At 45.1% G+C, this 19,671-nt stretch overlaps 2 protein-coding genes across 28 annotated transcripts in view; one reads left to right on the top strand and one right to left on the bottom strand.

Annotated features, from left to right (window-relative positions):
• The window catches only part of LOC125746298 (zinc finger protein 239-like), an 80,045-nt gene that overhangs the window by 2,636 nt on the left and 57,738 nt on the right, over positions 1-19,671 (top strand). The window contains exons 1-4 of one of the 25 annotated variants that reach the window (XM_049020109.1): positions 12,435-12,537; positions 13,942-14,071; positions 14,173-14,232; positions 14,407-18,325. The exons of 17 other annotated variants lie outside the window; for them this stretch is intronic. In XM_049020109.1, coding sequence (XP_048876066.1) covers positions 15,044-18,304 — 3,261 coding nt within the window. In that variant the 5' untranslated portion in view covers positions 12,435-12,537; positions 13,942-14,071; positions 14,173-14,232; positions 14,407-15,043 and the 3' untranslated portion in view covers positions 18,305-18,325. Of the gene's footprint in view, positions 1-81; positions 2,872-2,943; positions 3,183-3,541; positions 3,957-8,528; positions 8,770-11,749; positions 11,809-12,399; positions 12,589-13,332; positions 14,072-14,172; positions 14,233-14,406; positions 18,326-19,671 lie in introns of those variants that run through there. 7 more of the 25 variants (XR_007398931.1, XM_049020121.1, XM_049020123.1 and 4 more) reach the window with 7 other exon arrangements.
• Positions 2,607-7,279, bottom strand: LOC125746326 (uncharacterized). Of its 3 annotated transcripts, XM_049020205.1 has the most exons (5): positions 7,104-7,279; positions 6,552-6,651; positions 4,817-6,454; positions 3,989-4,129; positions 2,607-3,805 (listed from the first exon to the last, which is right to left on the bottom strand). In XM_049020205.1, the coding sequence occupies exons 1-3, from the start codon at positions 7,199-7,201 to the stop codon at positions 5,564-5,566; spliced, it is 1,089 nt and encodes a 362-aa protein (XP_048876162.1). In that variant the 5' UTR covers positions 7,202-7,279; the 3' UTR covers positions 2,607-3,805; positions 3,989-4,129; positions 4,817-5,563. The 3 variants fall into 3 exon arrangements, with proteins under 3 accessions (XP_048876162.1, XP_048876161.1, XP_048876160.1); XM_049020204.1 differs by lacking the exon at positions 3,989-4,129; XM_049020203.1 differs by having other exon boundaries at positions 3,989-6,454.

Here is a 19,671-nt window from a genome sequence, read left to right on the forward strand (position 1 = left end):
TTCCAGAAAATTCCACATGATGCATTACACAGATACCTAATACTGTCTGCAATTCAGGTTACTGAATTCTTGTTTTATTAGAATCCACTGTAATGGAGGATCTAAAGAAGCACCAGCAGATTTACACAGACAAGAGCCCTTACCAGTGCTCAGAGTGTGCAAAGAGTTTTAGTCAGTTACATGACTTTGAGACACATCAACAAACTCACACAGAGGAAAAGCCTAGTTACTGCTGCTCCCATTGTGGGAAAAGCTTAAGCAATTTAGGAGACCTACAGGAGCATGAGCTGATTCACACGAAGCCCTACCACTGCCACAGGTGTGGGAAAAGGTACAGTGGTATATTAGCCCTAAATATGCACCAGCGGGTTCACACAAAGGAGAAGCCATACCAGTGCTCAGAGTGTGGAAAGCGTTTTGGTTATGTGGTTGGCTTAAAGATGCATCAACGAACTCACACAGGAGAAAAACCTTATCACTGCTCAGAATGTGGTAAGACTTTCGGTTATCTAGCCAGCCTAACGAAACACCAACGAGGTCACACAGGAGAGAAGCCCTACCAGTGTTCCCAGTGTGGAAAGCGTTTCAATGATCTAGGAAACCTAAAGGCACACCACCGAAGGCATACAGGGCAAAAGCCCTACCAGTGCTCCCATTGTGGGAAGAGCTTCAGTAATGTTGCAGGATTGAAGTTGCATCAGCGGATTCACACAGGGGAGAAGCCCTACCAGTGCTCCCACTGTGGGAAACGCTTCAGTCAGTCAGCACACCTACGGACCCACCTGCGCATTCACACAGGGGAGAGGCCCTACCAGTGCACAGAGTGTGCAAAGAGTTTTCGGCAGGTACGTGACTTAAAGAAACACCTACAAACTCACACAGGAGAAAAGCCGTATCACTGCTCAGAATGTGGTAAGAATTTCAGCCGGTCCAGCACCCTAAAGGTGCACCAGCGAATTCACACAGGAGAGAGACCGTACCTGTGCTCCCAGTGTGGGAAGAGCTTCAAAGAGATAGGAAACTTAAAGGCACACCAGTGGACTCACACAGGGATGAGGCCCTACCAGTGCTCCCAGTGTGAGAAGAGCTTCAGTCAATTAAGACACCTCAAGACACACCAGCTAATTCACATAGGCAAGTAGCCATAGCAGTGCTCCCATTGTGGGAGGAGTTTTATTCACCTAGGACGGCAACAGATCCACCAGCGGACTCACCCAGGGGAGAAGCCCTACCAGTGCTCAGAGTGTAAGAAGAGCTTCAGTCAAGTACAAACCCTAAAGATCCACAAACAGAATCATACAGATGAGATAATTGTTTTTGTTAGGATTTTTCTTTTATTATTATTCTATCCCAATACTCCGACCATCTGACCCAAATCAGACAATCAGTGGGGGCACTGCACCACGCCCTGCATAGGCTGTGGCTGATATCTCCTGGCCTGTTACTCCTAGGGTCACATTTTTTTTCCTGCAGATACAGGCAGCCATGCCATACCAGCTTATTAGATTTTTGGCTAATTTGCATAGTTCGACTTCATCCGACCAAATCGGACAAATGAGGTGTCAGATCAATCAGACCCCTGAAATGATGCATACCTGTTAAAAAAAAAAAAGGTGCATTCGACTTCATGCAGCCGCTTGCAGCGCTGGCTTAAAGCAATGCATTCTGGTCCTGACGCAATGCATCACGGTTAGATTTTTTTGTGTCCGACTTCAGCCGGCTCTGCAGAACGTCACATGTCACATGGTACAGAAACCTCACAAGAGCAACACGACTTAAGGCAGTTCGTGCAGCACCTCTCAGCCGGCTGCACAAACTGGAACCACTTCCGTGACGACACACCTTTGCCCTTATTGGTTAAAGATTGGCTGGAGAAAGTCAGACGCATGACGTTTGTATCCCAGGAAATTCCGATGCGTTATCTGCTATTTCTCCCGAAAAGCACCTAAAGCACTGAGAACTAGTTTTCAGTTACTTTACCTGGTAAAATAAAGTTTAACTAAATGACATGAATGCTGTAATAGTACACGTCAGTTAGTTGTTTTATTGTTAGATACTGTAATGTGCTGCTTTATTTGTTTAATCGTCTAGTCTGTGAAGAAGCCATTCAAGTAAGACTTGCATTGTACTCTGTGCATGACAATAAAAACGTTGAATCCTTGGAATAAATGTATTTGATCTTTTTCCTGGCATCTGTCTTTTTACACCGGGCAGTTTTCACAGTTTTTTTTCCACTGCCAGCACTTTGGATCAGGAGCTGGTTACTGTAAAAGTTATGTGCATGCAGGTGATATTTGTGTAGATTTATCTACACCCTTCTGGCAGTGCGCCTTTCCACTTATATTCTATGTTTGTGTTTTTAGCCAAATTGAACAATTCTGTCTGAAAGTGCACCCTCAGCAACTTGCATATATGACTACAAGTGAACTTATCACACTATATATTATCACAGTATCTGATACATAATATCTAACAAACTATCAAACTTCATGTTATTGAGTGAATCAGCAGTGTGTAAAGGTTTGCCAAAACAGTCTGACACTGAGGGTGATGCTCATGTGCTCATTTTGAACAAATAAAATCACCAAAATAAACAGCCGTGCAGATTTTCCTTTTTGTATTTGTTTTATCAAAACATTTTGTTGTACAATGCGAGACCAGTTAAAATGATTATAGTTATATCTACCACATCATCTGCTCTGCCTCCTGTTTTAATTCTGCCAGCACCATCTGCATCCCCAAGACCCACTACTGCAACTCTACCTGGGCCCCTGAACCTTGCCATTCTCATCCAGCCACCAGTGACGCACACAGCAGGTCCTAGCGCTGTGGAGGACGACTCACACCTGGACATTGCAAAAGCAGAACCAGGTATAGTGCCTATTAGAAAAATCACAGTGAAACATTTTGAACTGACATGACAGTGCGATCTTTTCCTCTCAGAGATAAAACACCGGTTCACACTTCTTCTGCTGGCAACGATAAAGAAACATCGACCCCTTTACAACACAAACAAGCCAGCTTTTTATAGAAGAGTCCATAAAGAGATGTTACAGAGGAACCACAAATTCTCAGTGGAGCAGATAAGAAAGAAAATCTCGAACATGTTGGCGACCTATAAAAGGGTCAAACACAGATGTCAGACCACTGGAGAGGCAGCAATCAACTGGGATTATTACACAGTAAGTATACTAATGTTCACCAGTCTTGATATTCATGTTAACATCATGCCATTTAACTTTACACTACTTAATTAGAAATTTGGTGATCAGTGTTGACAGCACAGTGCACAACAAAACATGTCCTCTGCACTTAACCGTGACGTCGTGACATGCAGGGGGCAGCTAATTCAGCGTCCATGGAGTAGTGCTTGGGGGCGGTACCTTGCTGGTCAGGCATTCGAACCAGCAGTCTTTCAGTTATAAGTGTGCTTCCCTAACCATTAGACCACCCCTGCTCACAAGGCCATATTGTGTAAGTTTTCCAACAATTACTACAGAATTTCTAGCTAATGTCACTTTGCTGGTCTTTGTTTCCACAGATTATGGATGACCTATTTGGCCGGTCAGGAGTTGGGGCTGCCCCAGGGGGCAGAATAACCTCTACAGTCCCCTCTACCCCTCAGCCTTCAGCACCAGAGCCCGATCCTGCCGTTTTAACCAAAAAAACAGCTACGGACGGGGCCACGGGTAGGAAACCAGCAAGCCAAGCTGCATCATTCTTCGAGTCATACGAAGCCCACGCTGAGCGGAGAACTGCTGTGCTGGAGTCCCTTGTGCGGCCGGATTTGGAGAGGTTCAGGAGGCTGAAGGAGAGCAGGAGGAGAAGCTTTGAGAAGAAAGTTCTCACAAGTCTTGGGCAAATTTCAAAGAGCATGCAGGAGATTGCTGAAGGCCAACAAGAATTTGTTAAACTCTTACAGAATTTACAGCACAAATAAAACAGAGAAGCAAGAAGACTTGTGTGCCATCAATCTCATAGCATTTACATTAAAGACAGCGATCACTTAGTCTGGATCTCTAGGGACCAATAGTTGCTCAGATTCCCTGCTGATTTGGGCACGATTCGTGGCTCCCAGGTTCCATGACCTGCCCCAGGTAGGTACAGCAGGGGTCTTGAGTGTGAGACACTGCCATTAAAAGGTCAAATACAAGGTAGAACACAAAGGTTCCTGCAATGACTGCATAAAAGACAAAAAATGTGAACTTGATTTACATGTTGCCAACACCCCCTTTAAAGCAGCCAAAGTCAGTGCAAAGATCCAATAGCAAAATGGCAAATTTGTCAAAGTGAACTTTGTCATCTCAACCGTATAGAAGTGTACAGTGAGATGAAATGGCAAAAGCAGTGTGTTGAATGTTTAAGAACATGTGTAAACAGCTGACAGGTCAGAATGTCTCACAGCTAAAGAATAACAAAAGAAACAGTACCGTACAGAACAATGATGATTCTTCATATCGCAGGCATGACTAAGTGACACTGCAATGTGCAAGAGATATTTAAAGGTGCTGTGTGATTTCCAGTACTTTTGGTCTATGTGCAAACTGGACAGTAAAGTGGCTGTGCATGTGCATAGTTCTGCATAGTACTTTAAGGGGGAGGGGGGCACAGCATGGTGTTGAGGAGCCTGACAGCCTGGGTTAAAAGCTGTCCTCCAACCTGGCTCTGATGCTGCAGAACCTCCTCTCCTCAGGAGAGTGAACAGTCCATGTGAGGATTCCTGCATGATTCCGCAGGCCTTGCGAACACTGCGCTTGTGAAATGTGCACTGTAGTGAAGGGGCACCCCGATGGTGTTCTCTGCTGTTTTCACTAACCTCTGCAGGCGTTTGCGATCGAATGTGTTACAGTTGATGTACCAGGTATTGATGCAGCTGCTCAGAACAATGTCGACGGTGCCTCTGTGGAACGTGGCGAGGATGGAAGGGAGGAGCCTCGCCCGTTTCAGCCGCCGCGGGAAGTGTAATCACTGCTGGGCTTTCTTGGTTAGGGAGGAGGGGGTTGTCCGTCCATGCAAGTTCCTCAGTTATGTGCACACCGAGGAACCTGGTACTCCTTACGATCTCTGAGTGGGGCATGAACAGGACAAGTCTTTCTAAAATCCATGATTATCTCTTTTGTCTTTTCAACACTGAGAGATATGTTGTCTCTGCACCATGCAGACAGCCGTTCCACCTCCTCTCTTTATGCATTCCCTGCTTATTAGTCCCAGTGCAGTTGTATCACTTGCAGACTTTATGATGTGATTGGTGTTGTGTGCTGCTACCGTATGCAGTCATAAGTCAGCAGGGTGAAGAGCAGAGGACTAAGAACGCAGCCCTGCAGACACTCCTGTGCTCCTGTACTGTGATGGGATTGGAGGTGTTGCAACCTAACTGTTGATACTGGGGCCTCGCCGTCAGGAAATCCAAAATCCACTTGCAGAGAGTGGTGTTCAGCCCTAACCCACTCAATTTCACAATCAGCTTTTGAGGGATGAATGTGTTTAAGGCAGAGCTAATACCTATGAACAGTTGCTTGCACATGTAAGAGGCTGAGGTGTGTGTTTGTCTGTGGTTTGGCCTTTATAAACTATTGCAAATAGTGTCTCTGTAATGAACTGCCTGTTCATTTAGAGGCTGAGGTGGATAAATGTCGTCATCCAGGGCCTCATCGTTCATTATGCCAGGGTGCTGATCCCCAGGGTCGTATGACAGGTTGTATAGGATGCAGCAGGCACACACTGCTGAACTGATCTTCTGAATACTGTCCATTTGCAGGTATTTCAGTCGGCGGAACTTGGACTTTAGAATTCCAAATGCCTGTTCAATGACCACACGGGCACCATTCAGTTTCCTGTTATAGTTTTTTTGCCGGTCTGTGAGGTGTCCATTGTCCTGATATGGCTTCAGCAACTGAGGCAGGAGTGGGAAGGCGGAGTCTCCAATGATGTGCAGACCCTCCGGCATGAGGGATCGGGGGTCCTCCACCAGAGCCTCAGCAACTGCCGTGTGCCGGAAAGCTCTGGCATCATGCCAGCTGCCAGGGTGTCCCACACTCACGTGGCAAAATCTCCTCTGGCTGTCGCAAAAGCCAATCAGAATGACAGAATAAAAATTCTTCCGGTTTAGGTATGCCAGTGGGTTCTTTCGGTGTGGCTTCCGAATCGGGATGTGGCAGCCATCAACAGCCAATCCGGTCCGTGGGAAACCTGCCCTAGCAAATCCCAACTCTGACCTATGAAGAGTTTGCCCCACTGGCCAGGTAACATGATGTACCATGTGTGTGTTTATCAGCACACAAAACTGATGCAAATGAACCATCAAAGAGGACTTGCTGATATTAAAGCGGTTTGCAACAGCCCTATAGGACTCTTGATTAGCCAGGGTCCATAAGCAGGCCAGGACAATGTCTTTTAAGGGGACTTTGGTGTTCAGGGGATTTTGGTAAACAGGACCAAGTGTGGTGATGACATCCTGCGATAGTAAATATGAGAAAACAGGTCATTGGTAACATGCAAACATTGTTATAATAAACTATAACAATAAAGTAGCCATAAAATGCTGCACATACCTCCACTTGTCCTTTAGAAAGCCGGAAATGACTCCTAAACTCTGGCAGATTGTATAGAGGGATGACATCATCCACAAACCCAATCATTTTTGGAACATGCCTAGAAGGGGATAAAATAAATGCATTTTCTTCTCAACACATTATCTCACCTTATTTCAGTTATGGGCTCCTTAAAAGACACAGAAATGATTTCAATAAGAACTGATTTATTTCTTGTGAGATTTCTGGCGAACACATTTTTGAGACAAAACATTTGGGTAAGCAGCCTAGAGGAATGAATATAATGAATATATGTAAGAAAAAGGATGTGTGAAAAGCACGTGGATGCAGCCTGTCAGCTACTCCTCCCCTCGCAGGCTGAGCTTTCTTTACGAGTCTAGGGTAAACTCACGCCACTTCTTATCTTAAATTTGAGTAAAAATATTTTATTACAGTAATGTAGCCTGAGTTATCGAGTTTTAGATTTTAATCTGCCCTGTTCCGTGAGCCGAAACTAGAGAGCTTAGGTTATAAATATTATATGATGCATATTTTTATGCAGTTTTAAATTACCTTCGCTGTTCGCCGAATTCTTCATGCAAAAACACGGGAATTTCCACGATGTCGATTTCGTCTGCCACAAAAAACGCCAACGCCGCAAGATCCGCCATTGCAGTCAGGTCTGATGCTGCCCGACTTGCTCTCCGGCGTTCGAATCGAACTCGGAACTTCCGAGGTGCGTGACGTCACGTCCGACATTCTCCACGCATGCATATGTGCGTGAATGGTGTGTGAGTGTGCCCTGCGATGGGCTGGCCCCCCCATTCTGGGTTGTTCCCTGCCTCGTGCCCATTGCTTCCACGACCCAGTAGGATAAGCGGTTTGGAAAATGAATGGATGGATGGATGGTGAAAGAAATTGGCCAGTAGGTGGCGTCAGTGCTTAATTTCACCAGTCACATTCAAAACTTTAGGCTTTTGCGTTTGGATCATTTCTTTCGTTTCTTTAGTTTTTAAAATGATGCATCACAGCCTACTAAGAATGTTACTGCTCTGATCCCACTTTCGCATAAAGTCTTTCAAGAAGTACAGACTGCAGAGTTATTCCTGAAGATTCTGTTTCCATTTAATACCACAGAAAGGTCCGAAGCCTGTATTTGTAGTTATATGGAACACCCCCCTCCCCCCCCAGTATGGAATATATACTGCACTATTTCTATGCCGTGGATGACATTTCCGACACTTTGGACCACTCAATCACTTGCAGTTACTATTTACTTATTTATTTTTTTAATTATTATTTTTTAACTTACAATAGCCCTAATACGCCATCGTAGTGCATGAAAAATTAATAGCCAAATATGCGTAATTATTATAATAACCCCGTTGGATGTAGGGGAGGACATATTTTTCACATTTTTGCCTGTATGTCGGAGCTCTTCTAAGGAATCGCATTCAAGTTTTGATACAAACTATCTGCATGTGTCTCCTCTTACGGGCCATAGGCAGTACCTCTGTGTCAAGGAATAGTTTAGCTTCAAGCATATAAAGGGAAATGTTACAATTTACTACATAGTCAGTGATAGTTGTGACACCGTGTTGGGTTAAATGTAAAATGATGTTTTTCACAAATTTGTTGGTTCAACAATATTTGTGAGTATGCATGCATATATGTGTACAATGTATGTCAATCACATCTAAAATCAAAGATCATAGTGAATCCAAGCAAAATGAGCAATTGCGCACCAGTTTTAATAACTGAATAATAGTGTACATGTCTGCATGTGTGTGTGATGTTAGTCACCATCAGAATCACAGTGGTGACGGGTGTATCGAACTCCTCCTGGACTACAAGCTTGATGGGCCCATCTTGGACAGTCTATGCCAGAGTGAATTGCTGCTCCTCTTTGACCGGCAGGTGTCGCTACTGTGCACCGTGCTGTGGAGTTTCGAATATATTGACCGCTTCCCGAGACATTTGGAAAGGAAGTTTCGATATCAAGTTTCCAGCGTCTCTTAATGTTCTCTCCCTAGTATTGGGTCGATTGCTTGATTGTTAATTATTCACACCTACACACATGTAGTATTTTACGTCATCGGATAGAAAAATATATTCGGCATAATTGGGGCGTGGCCAAGCACAGCAGACGCCTGCGCAACGTCTTGCGTAACGCGTCGTTATGGTCGATACGGCTTGGCGTCGGCAGCAAAGGAGCAGGAAAGAACACATGGGATGTTTGGTGAGTATTATGGATGGGCGATACCAAATAATGCCTAAGTTAATATGCCGGTGCCGATCCAAGCCTGTTCGGGGCCCTAAACAAAACTTGGATGGCGGGCGGATTATATTTGCGGTAGGGAATAAAATCTGAAACGGGCACTAAAGGACTCTCGCACACATTCTCCGCGCCCCGCATCACTACACACTGTTTGTAAGATTTGTGCTGTTGTACATATTTATTCGGTATTTTACACGTATTATTTATAAATTACGTTTTGCCTCGGCATTGCACCGTTCATGGACCCTGTAGAATGTCGACAGTAAAGAACTGACTTAAACTGAAGTTTGTCTACCTGCATTAAGTATATTAGAATCGTTTCGCAAACTGAAACATTCAACCGAAAGAATCACTGGGCATCATGCCTGAAAATTGCTTCAAAGCAATGAAATATACTATCAGTTAGTGAGAGAATCAGGTTTGGATAACAACAGAGTAATTGCACGAGTCCTACGACATGACTGGAGCATTCATGAATTTTGTTCGTACCTAAAAGAACATTTAAGTACGAGAATGTTGGTGAATGTAGCAAGTTATTCTAAATCACTCTTACGAGCTACATGAACGAGTCTGTTCGGATGTAAAGATTTTGTGACATCAATAATCTTACAGAGGAATCGAAGAATTACGCTCCTTTGAATCTCTTTGTTAGGTTGAAGAAACTGCTAGTAATCATTTGTTATCATTTCTGTAAAATCAGCAATGAGTGTAAATATGTATATACGTTATTTTGTTTTTCTTTACCTTCATAATTTAGATTATATTAGTTTACACGTATCCTGAGCATGTGTTTAAATAGTTGTCCACCTGAGTAAAACCAGAACTACTTCTTACTCTTACAGTCCTTTCTTTGTTCTCACTCCAAGACCCCTGCCCCCCATTGACTAAAAATAAAGGTGCCAAGGGGAACCACCCTTTGTAACACATTCCTTTGTAGCCTAGCATGCAGAGAGTGTGGTTACCCTTGTGCAAGTAAAACTCTAAGTGTGTTGTCTTGTAATTAATGGTGTGTACAGAGTTGGAGTGGAAAGCCTGTCGCTTTCTCCAACATATACTGTACTGTAGTTTGGTCCTGTGTGCAGAGTTGGAGTGGAAAGCCTGACGCTTTCTCCAACACTCTTCCTCAGAGACTTACAGTCAGGGCGGGTGATGGGACGGTCCTTACGGATGACACTGCAGTTGTGACCCACTGGGCCGGCTACTTTGATCAATTGTTTAAAGCTGACCCTCCAGCTAGGATGTTGGACATCTCTGGGTCCACGGTTCTCGAAGCTGATCCTCCAATAAGCTGTTAGATGCCGTGATCTTAGTGGAGTCAAAGAAGGTTCTGACTGGGCCCCTCCAGAGACTGAGTGAGGACTCTGAGTGTCTGGGATTACGGGTGTCCTGGATAAAGACCAAGATCCAGGCATTTAGTGTCTTCTTCTGTCATGAGGTCACTGGAAAGGGGTGTGTGGCTCCCGATATATTTGCAAGAGGACGAAGGTCCATGTCTTTGGAGTTCTGGTGCTCCTCGTCTTGCTGTATGGCTGAGGGATCGCTGGCAGGGACCCTGAGGAGTTTCGCTGTGTGGTGGGTGTGGCAGCGCGCTGCATCAGCACCTGCTCCCCGACCTGCTCCCCGACCTGCTCCCCGACCTGCTCCCCGACCTGACCTAACTGACAGAGGAGTTGTGTTGTGACCTCTGGTGGACAAACTACGTGCGACCGCACTGAAAACACGGTTGAAGGAGAGTCGTCTTCTCTGCCTCTTTAATGGTTACTTATTGCCTGTTATAAACGCTGATACAGTATATTTGCAATAAGCTCATGTCGGCCGTTAATACAGGGGCACAGATTTATCGGCTGGGCTCTGCTCAGGACTTCTGAAAATGGTGTGATATCAACAATAAAACCACTGGCCATCCTTCTGCAGTGGAAAACCGAAGTGAGCTGCACTGTAACTAGTCTCTGGGTTACTGCATGCTTGTGGAAAAGCACCACTGCTGGTGAGACACGAGAATACAGCCACAGACTGATGTATGCTGGTGAACCTGATTACATTGAGACAAATCACACAAACTTTGGCTTTTAATAGAGATTTTTTTTTGGGGAAGTGTGGTGAGCATGTGGGGGGGGTATTGGAGGAATGTAAAGGTTTGTCGAGCCTTTGCTTAGTGACACAAAAAAACCTCAGTCGTTCATTGGCCAGGGGAAAAGTAGCAGGAAATTAGAAAGGAGTTGAACCAAAGATCGTACATAAACACCTTTTCTACTCTATGATCAGAATGATAAGCAAAGTGGATGGCAGATTTCAAAAATGGTTGACTGAGAAAGGCTGGAAATACTGATATACTGACAGATATAATTCCCTGCTACATAAAGACTCCCAGATACAAACCAAAGTAAAAAACTTTTATCCTCCAACACCAAATAGCCATATATGCTTATCTGTCAGTGTTATGGTTTTGTATTGTTTTTAAAATTTTGTTTACTTTTTACATTTTTAAAATTATGATTATAAATCTATTTTAGTTTTAGTTTTGTTTTCATTAGTTTCATTTTATTTTGAAGATGTAAATCAGTTTGTTATATATTTTTATAGGCTTTAGTAATTTTATTTCTGGGGATAGTACTGCAAAATGTTTCATTGTAGTGCCATTGGCTGTTTCATTTTATTTTAAAGATGTAAATAAATTCGTATTTTATTTCATATATGGCCACGCTTGCGACAGAGTGAGCAGACAAGTGCAGAAGCAGCACGAGTAGCTAAATTTCGGGGACATTCATTCTCACGTAAACACAATTTGCCACAATCAAGGTCAGAAATAATTTATCGAAGTTACATCCATATATTGTGCGATAATTCGATAATGTACTTATCATGACAGGGTTAACTGTGACTTGATTGTTTTTAGTTTGATGTGTATGTCAAATCACTTCTTTTTTTTTGTTCCATCCAGGTCCACAGACCAAGGTGATGAGAAGCATTTATTAACAAAGCAGCCTGAACCCCAGTCAGGTGAGTTCAGTCTTAGTTTTGCTATTTCCGGTCAGGCTATGAACATGTCAAATAGAGGCAGATCCAGCCTCCAGGGCTGCATCCTCTTGAGAAGTCCATCCAACCATGATGATAGAAATTCATTTATCATTTCACAAGTATAAAGGAATTCTGTAGTTTTCACTTTTCTTGTCTCTCTGCTATGCTATTTTTAGCCATTAATTGAGTGCCCCTCATTTAGAGCTTCAATCGTTTAGGAGCCCTGAACAAGCACCAACAAACTCACACAGGAGAGAGGCCCTACTAGTGCTGTCACTTTATGACATTAGGGGCCTTGCTGAAGAGCCCAACACTGATATGACCACTCTGTCAGCCGCAGGATTTGAACCGGCAACCCTCTGATCACAGGCACAGAGTCCAGTCACACAGTCACACACAGCTACATTAGGCAGGACAAGTTTCCAAATACTTCGGATCTTCATCCTGCTGACCCAGTTGGATAAGAGCTGAGAGCTCAGAGTCTGATGGTGCAGGACAGATACCTCGTGTGTGTTATGATTCTGCTAAATGAACAACTTCAGTACATGTTCACCATTCCCTTTCTGTTCACAGACGTCCCCCCACAGGGCTGTGGCCAGCTGCAGCATGGACCAGAAACCTCCCCAGCTACGTGTGGCAGATGTGAAGGAGGAAGTGCAGGACGTCCTCATATCGGATGTGGACGGGGCCGGGCACAGCTGCCCTGACAAGGTGAAATGGAGCGCTGCTGGTGTGGGGCCCAGCTGCCTTCTGCACTCACAGGTTTCCCGTCTTGCTTATTAGTATCCTGGGAACCGCATGAACCTTGACCTTTCTGAAGTCATCTGGGATTTTACTCACTTTTTTCTACTTTTCCCAGAGGGGCTGTATGTCTGAAATGTCTGAATCAGTTGTTGGTACCTAAGAGAACATTAAAAATTCAAGAATATTGGTGAATAGAGCAAGTTCACCTACATCATTTGTTTGAGCAAATTACGAATCTGCTCGTTCAACTGGTTCATGCATGAGACCCAATGTCAGGAGATCATGTGTGAGAGAGAGAGATGCAATACCGCTTTTGTCAAAATGACAGGTCGGGTCAAAGGTCACGTTCAAAAGTTCAGTGGGCGGAGCTTATGTTGTGGTGGGTTGAGCTTGGTTGTGTAACTGACGCAATAGCATGTGGATTTAATTATTTATTTAAATATTTTTTTTGTCTTCTTCCCCGGGGGTTGGTTGTGTAACTGATGCAATGGTATTTGGATTTAATTATTTATTTATTATTTTAAATGATTGTGGCTTAGGGGGCATGGGTTGGTTGTGTTAGTGATGCAATGGTATTTGGATTTAATTATTTATTATTTTAAATGCTTATTTTAAATGTTTATTATTTTAAAATGATATTGAGGAGAGTGCTTATGAGTGTGTATTATTTTAAAAATGATATTGATGAGAGTGCTTATGAGCGTGTGTTATTTGAATAAGTTATTATTATTATTATTTTGTGGGGCGTGGGGGGGGAGTGAGCGTGGCTGGGTTACCTGATGGAGCGCGAGCGTACGGTGTGCGGTAGCGTGGTAAGGTCCCCGGGCTTCGGAGAATCAGCAAAGGACTTATTCACATACTGGTGCGGTAGCGCGGAAAGGTCCGCATGGCTTTGGATAATCCTCGGAGAGAGCGATGCGGGAGAGCTGAGAGGCGTGCTGCTGCGCGAGTCTGAGAGAGACTGTGGGATAAAATGGTAAAGTTGGAGCAAAGAATGAGAGGAGGAGGTGCAGGGTCTATCGTCCAATAAAAACGCTCGGCGCTAGTTTTGACCGTGTGTTTTTTCCTCACGCGAGCGTTTGTATCACATTGGCGTATGGCGCCAATTTGTAAAGGTCATAAGTCGAGACATACATCGAGTCTGTCAATTTGTCCGCCAGTAAATTCTGCAGGGCCGTGCCACCTGGCCATCGAGGCGCCCCCCCCTGTTTAAAGTTTTGTTTTCACATACGTCCCAAATTACAGATAATTTTCTTACACAGGCACGAGTAGCATCATCAAGGCCGTACCACCTGGTCATACATCAAGTCTGACAATTTGACCGCCAGTAAATTCTGTTTATAGTTTTGTTTGTCATACATGACCGTGCAGATATGGGGTGACAGAGACAATTAAATTGTATTACGTCGAGCGGGGGGCCTTTTCCTCCTCCTAGAGGCACAACGCCTTACCAAAGTTTGTACCAGCCAAAGAACCACAAGTTTCATCGAGACCTTACCCGGTAAGTATATTATTTCTTTTATTCCTGTTATAAAAATGCTATTCAATTAAAAAATAACATTCTAATAATAGGTATTCTCTTTTTTTTTTTCTATGTACGAGAGAGAGAGAGAGAGAGACTACGCCGACCGGTCAAGAGAAAATCTGCGAGAGAATCAACAGGTATGGACGGAGCAACACCCCCAGCGGCTATACCCGAAGCCTTATTAAATGAAATAGCCATTATCAACAATGCTAATAATGAAAATGATGCGGATTACTCTGCTCAACACGACTCGCCACCAGCGGCGTCTGCTGAAACACTGGCCCAGGACCCCTGTTTTCTCCCATCCTTAGAGACATTAACAAGCATGTTAAATGAAAGGGGTTCTGAAGCAGAAGCGGGGCTACCCCCCACCGACGAGGTCGCATGGTCCCCCGCGGATTCTGAATTGTGGGAGGCCTTGTCAGACGTGGAATTTCTTCTCGATGCTGAGGAGATTGAAAATGAATTTGGGCTGGGACAATTTGAAAATGTTCAACAGGAAGGTGGCGGTGCCGTCGGTGACGTGGATCCCCAGCCTGACGGGGTCCTTCATCGCCGCAGATTCAATAACGTACAGATTAGGCGGATTCTAAATATCCCGCGACCTAGAAACGAAGGCAATTTCCGCGAGTACTATGAAAATGTAATCGAGGGGTTTCAAAATATTGTGAATGAGGCGATTCCTTACGCCGTATGGGGAGCCTATATACAGGTCACCCTGCGCGCTGACTTTTTAAACGACGAGCTGTCGCAAATTGTACGGTATGGGGTGGGGGAGCTGACAGACTTGCAGCAGCTGCTGGATCGCCTGGTACAGTCTAATCAAGAGATTTTAAACGATTCCAACCTAGAAGTAATCGTAGACGTAATAAATATCCCACGCGGCGGTGCGAACAAACGTAAACTACAGACCATGTTAGCTTCAGAAATAATTTCTAAGCCAGACACATGTTTATCATTAATAACAACACCAACGCGTGTTTCGCCATAAACTTGGCGCACCTGCTGGACGAAAACTTTACTGTTGCCGAGGCTGAAAAGCTCGGCCTGGAGTTACAGGAGAAAGCGGGATTCACCCCCGATCACGCAGTCGCTTTGAATGACATTATCAATTTCGAGAAAATCATTGATTGCAAAGCAGTGGTGTATTATCAACAACCTTATTCAAACAATCTCCAAATTTACCAGACACCCACGCCTAGCGACGGTAGACGGGCGGTGTATTTCTTTTTACACAATCAGCATTTTTACGGCATTAAAAGCGTAAAGGGCTTCTTAGGCGTGGGGTACGTTTGCCCGAGCTGTTTCAAAGGGTACGATTCGCCTCACTCTCATCAATGCGAAAAATTTTGTAGCGTCTGTCAGACTAATTGCAGAGAAGGTGAAAGCACACCGGCGATACTATGTGAGCGTTGTAATTTCAGATGTTTAAATGACACCTGCTTTGAGCGCCACCGTACGCCTAGGGTCTGCCCAGTTAGGGGGGAGCTCGCTACCCCCTGTGACAAGTTCAGAAAATGCAAAGCCTGCGGGCTCAGATACTACCTCACTCCCGAGAACCCAAAACCGCACTCGTGTAAAGCGGAAAAATGTAATATCTGCGACGCTAAACTCCACACGGCCGTGTCAGACATATCCACCCCACATCTCTGCTATCTAAATCCACCCGAGAAGCCTAACATAGGGGAACGGGCCGAAAGGGGTGAGGGGCGTAAAAAGGCCACCGAATATGTGTTTTTTGACTTTGAAACATCTCAGAGGTCGGGTACCCATATCCCGGTGTACGTCTGCGCCATCTCCGATCAGAACGAGACAATGACCGCCGAGGGGCCCAACTGCGCGCTACAGTTTCTCAGACATTTCAGGGCGCCCTGTTATAGAGGCGTCTGTTTCATTAGTCACTACGGTAAGGCATTCGATAATTACATCATACTGAACGCGATGGTGAAGGAAGGCGTGGAACCGCGTGTGGTATCGCAGGGGAATAAAATCATTCTCATCCTGGACAGCCTGTTTGAGCAGAGGTACATCGACAGTCACTCCTTTCTAAGCATGCCGTTGAGAAAAATCCCCGATGCGATGGGATGCTCGACTCAGATGCGAAAAGGCTATTTTCCGCATCATTTCACAGACGTGGAAAACTTTAGTTACGTGGGACCCTACCCCCCTCCCGATCAATTTGGGCCCGATCAAATGTCCACCAAAGAACGCGACAAGTTTTATCAATGGTACGACGCTGTAAAGCACCAGACCTTTAATTTTCACAAAGAGATGATCGCTTACTGTAAGAACGATGTGGAGATTCTGAGAGAGGGCTGCTTGCGCTTCCTGCGGGAGTTTAAAACGCTCACGGGGTGCGATCCCTTCTCCGCGGCCACCATCGCTTCGGCCGCGTTGCTAGTTTATAGGACAAATTTCCTGCCCAGAGATACGATCGCGATCCCGGATGTATGGGATTACAGGAGGCAATACAAAAGTTATTCGAGCGTGTCCATCCAGTGGCTGGAATTCATCGGGCGCGCGCGCGGCATCGAAATTCGACACGCGCTGCGCGGGGGTGAAGTGCGTGTGGGGCGCTTTCACTTAGACGGATACGCCGAGATTGAGGGGGAGAAATGGGCTTTCGAGTTTCTAGGCTGTCAGTTTCACGGCTGTCCTACCTGCAACAACGAACACGATATCTGCCCCCTGACCCGCGAGAGCTTCGGTGCCCTGTACGTTAAAACAAGGGAAAAACTCGAGTCGTTGCGCCAAGAGTTTAATATGAACGTGGAATCCATCTGGGAACACGAATGGGCTCACGCTAAAACTCACGACCCACAGGTACAGCGTTTCCTGTCAGACTTTGAGCCCCCTGAGCCCCTAAGGCCGCGAGAAGCGCTGTTTGGGGGTCGGACGTCGGCCATTCGCCTGCGTTACGACGTCACGGGGCAAGAGCGCGTCCGCTACGTGGATTTCACGTCGCTGTACCCGTACACTCTGGCTAAATGTGAATTCCCCGTGGGGCACCCGGAAATCATTCATTCGAATTTTAAGCCTCTGAATGAATACTTTGGCCTGATCAAAGCCACGGTCAACACCCCGCGCGAGCTGTTTTTCCCCGTCCTACCCAGCAGACTGCCAAATGGGAAACTGGTGTTTACACTGTGCAGGACGTGCGCGATCGAGAACAGACAGGAGGAGGCGTGCGGGCATTCCGACGCAGAGCGGGCATTGACAGGCGTGTGGGTATCTGCGGAGCTCAATCTGGCTTTAGACAGGGGGTACTCGCTCATTAAAATTCACGAAGTGTGGCATTTTCCCCAGACCAGCGGCGACCTGTTTAGAGATTACATTAAAACCTTTCTCAAAGTGAAGCAGCAGGCTTCGGGCTACCCCGACGACGCGACCGATGACGTGGGTCGCAGGGAGTACATAAAAAACTATCTCGAGCGTGAGGGGATCGAATTGGAGCCCGATCAGATAGTGTCTAATGAAGGGAAGCGGCAAGTGTCCAAACTTCTGCTTAACTCTCTGTGGGGTAAACTGGCGCAGAGGAGCAACATGCTCCAGACATGTATAGTGTCTGACCCGGGGGAATTATTTAATTTTTTCTGCTCGGACCTGTACGAGATTTCCAGCTTCGCGTTTGTCAACGACGAGGTCGCCCTCATCCGCTGGCGTTTCAAGTCTTCCTACAAAGTGCCGCCGGGAAAGACTAACATATTCATAGCGTGTCAAACTACCGCGTGGGGTCGGTTGACGCTTTACAAAGAACTGGAAAGATTGGGGCGGAGGGTGCTGTATCACGACACCGACAGCATCGTGTACATAAGCAGGCCTGGTGAATATGACCCGACCTTAGGCAATTACCTGGGCGAGCTGACGTCCGAATTAGCCCCAGACGAATACATTGCTTCGTGGGGTGCGCTGGGACCAAAAAGTTACTGTTACCGACTCAACAACGGGAAAACACAAATGAAATGTAAGGGTATAACTCTAAATTACGAAACCTGTCAAAAGGTAAACTTTGACAGTATGATCGGATTGATTGAAAACTACATTGGAGGTTGTTGGAATAACCCCGCTATAATGACGCAGTACAACAAAATCGAACGCGACATGAAAAGCTTTCGCCTGTTTAATAGGCCTCTAGATAAAAAGGTCAGGGTCGTCTACGACAAACGCAGATTGCTGGCTAGCGGGGAAACTCTGCCTTTTGGTTACTGAAATGTAAAACTAGCAGCATCGCAAAAGGGCTTTTAAAGTTTTTTCTAAAAATCAAAGATGTTCATTTGTTTTAAAATGAAAAGTTTTTTTCAAAGATGTTTTTTAAAATCAAAGTAAGATGTACAAATGTTTTAAACTGAGAAATGTTCCTAGTAAGATGTTTTTGAAAATGAAAAGTTTTTTCCAAAGATGTTTTTTAAAATCAAAGATGTTTTAAGATGTTTTTAAAATGTTCCTAGTAAGATGTTTTTTATTTTCAAACTTGTGTACTGAAATGTTTTGTACATTTATCACAAGAGTTTTTATTAAAAACTTACTCATGCACTCTGTGTCTGTGAAAGCTGACACCCCTCCAGCAGTGGTTTGCACGTGTGTGTGTGTGTGTGTGTGTGTGTGTGTGTGTGTGTGTGTGTGTGTGTGTGTGTGTGTGTGTGTGTGTGTGTGTCCTCGGAAAGATTTAAAAGATTAGGGCAGTATTTACCGTTTCGTCAGTGTGTTTTTTTTTTTTTGCAAAATGATGGGTAGCGGCGTGAGAGAGGTCGACTTTGATCACCGTTTAGAACTCCCGTTTACGGCTATAATCGCAGGGGCAAGTTCTTCGGGGAAAACCTATTTCACTAAAGAAATGCTTTTAAATCAGAGTCACTGTTTCATAGGGGGCCCCGTTAAAAAAATTGTGTGGTGTTTCGCTTCCCATCAGCCGCTTTATGATGAACTACGCGATCGGATCAGCGAAATTGAATTTATACAAGGGCTTCCCAAAAGCTGGGAGGATGAGGAGCGCTTCCCCTCAGGCTCCTTGATAATCATCGATGATTTGATGGACAGCGCGTCTGAAAACAAACTCGTGGCAGAAGCTTTCACGAGGTTCAGACATCACCGTCAAATCTCGGTCATCTACCTGGTGCAGAACGTATTTCACCAGGGCAAGTACAGCAGGACTATAGCCCTAAATACGACTTATTATTGTCTGTTTAAGAATGTGCGAGACAGAATGCAAATCAAAGTTTTAGCTCAGCAAATGTTTCCTTGGCAGAAAAAGTTTTTTCTAGATGCCTACCATGAGGCCACAGGGCCCGCGCACGGCTATTTATTGGTCGATTTGAGAGCCACGTGCCCAGAAGAGTTCCGACTCAGGACCGGATTATTACCGGGGTCGTTACCCATCGTCTTTCTACCGGCGAGCCATTGATTTATCACTACTAAGCTATGTCCGAACATCTCAGGAAACACCTGCCGACCCTTAAAGTTTTACAGAGGACGAGGGGGGTGAAACGTAAAAAGATTCTTACGGCTGACCCATCTAACGACATAATTTTGGCTCTCTCCGAAATCTGTCTCAATCTCATAAGAGGTCGCATACCTTT

The sequence above is a fragment of the Brienomyrus brachyistius genome, chromosome 7, assembly GCF_023856365.1.
Source record: "Brienomyrus brachyistius isolate T26 chromosome 7, BBRACH_0.4, whole genome shotgun sequence".
Lineage (NCBI taxonomy): Eukaryota > Metazoa > Chordata > Actinopteri > Osteoglossiformes > Mormyridae > Brienomyrus > Brienomyrus brachyistius.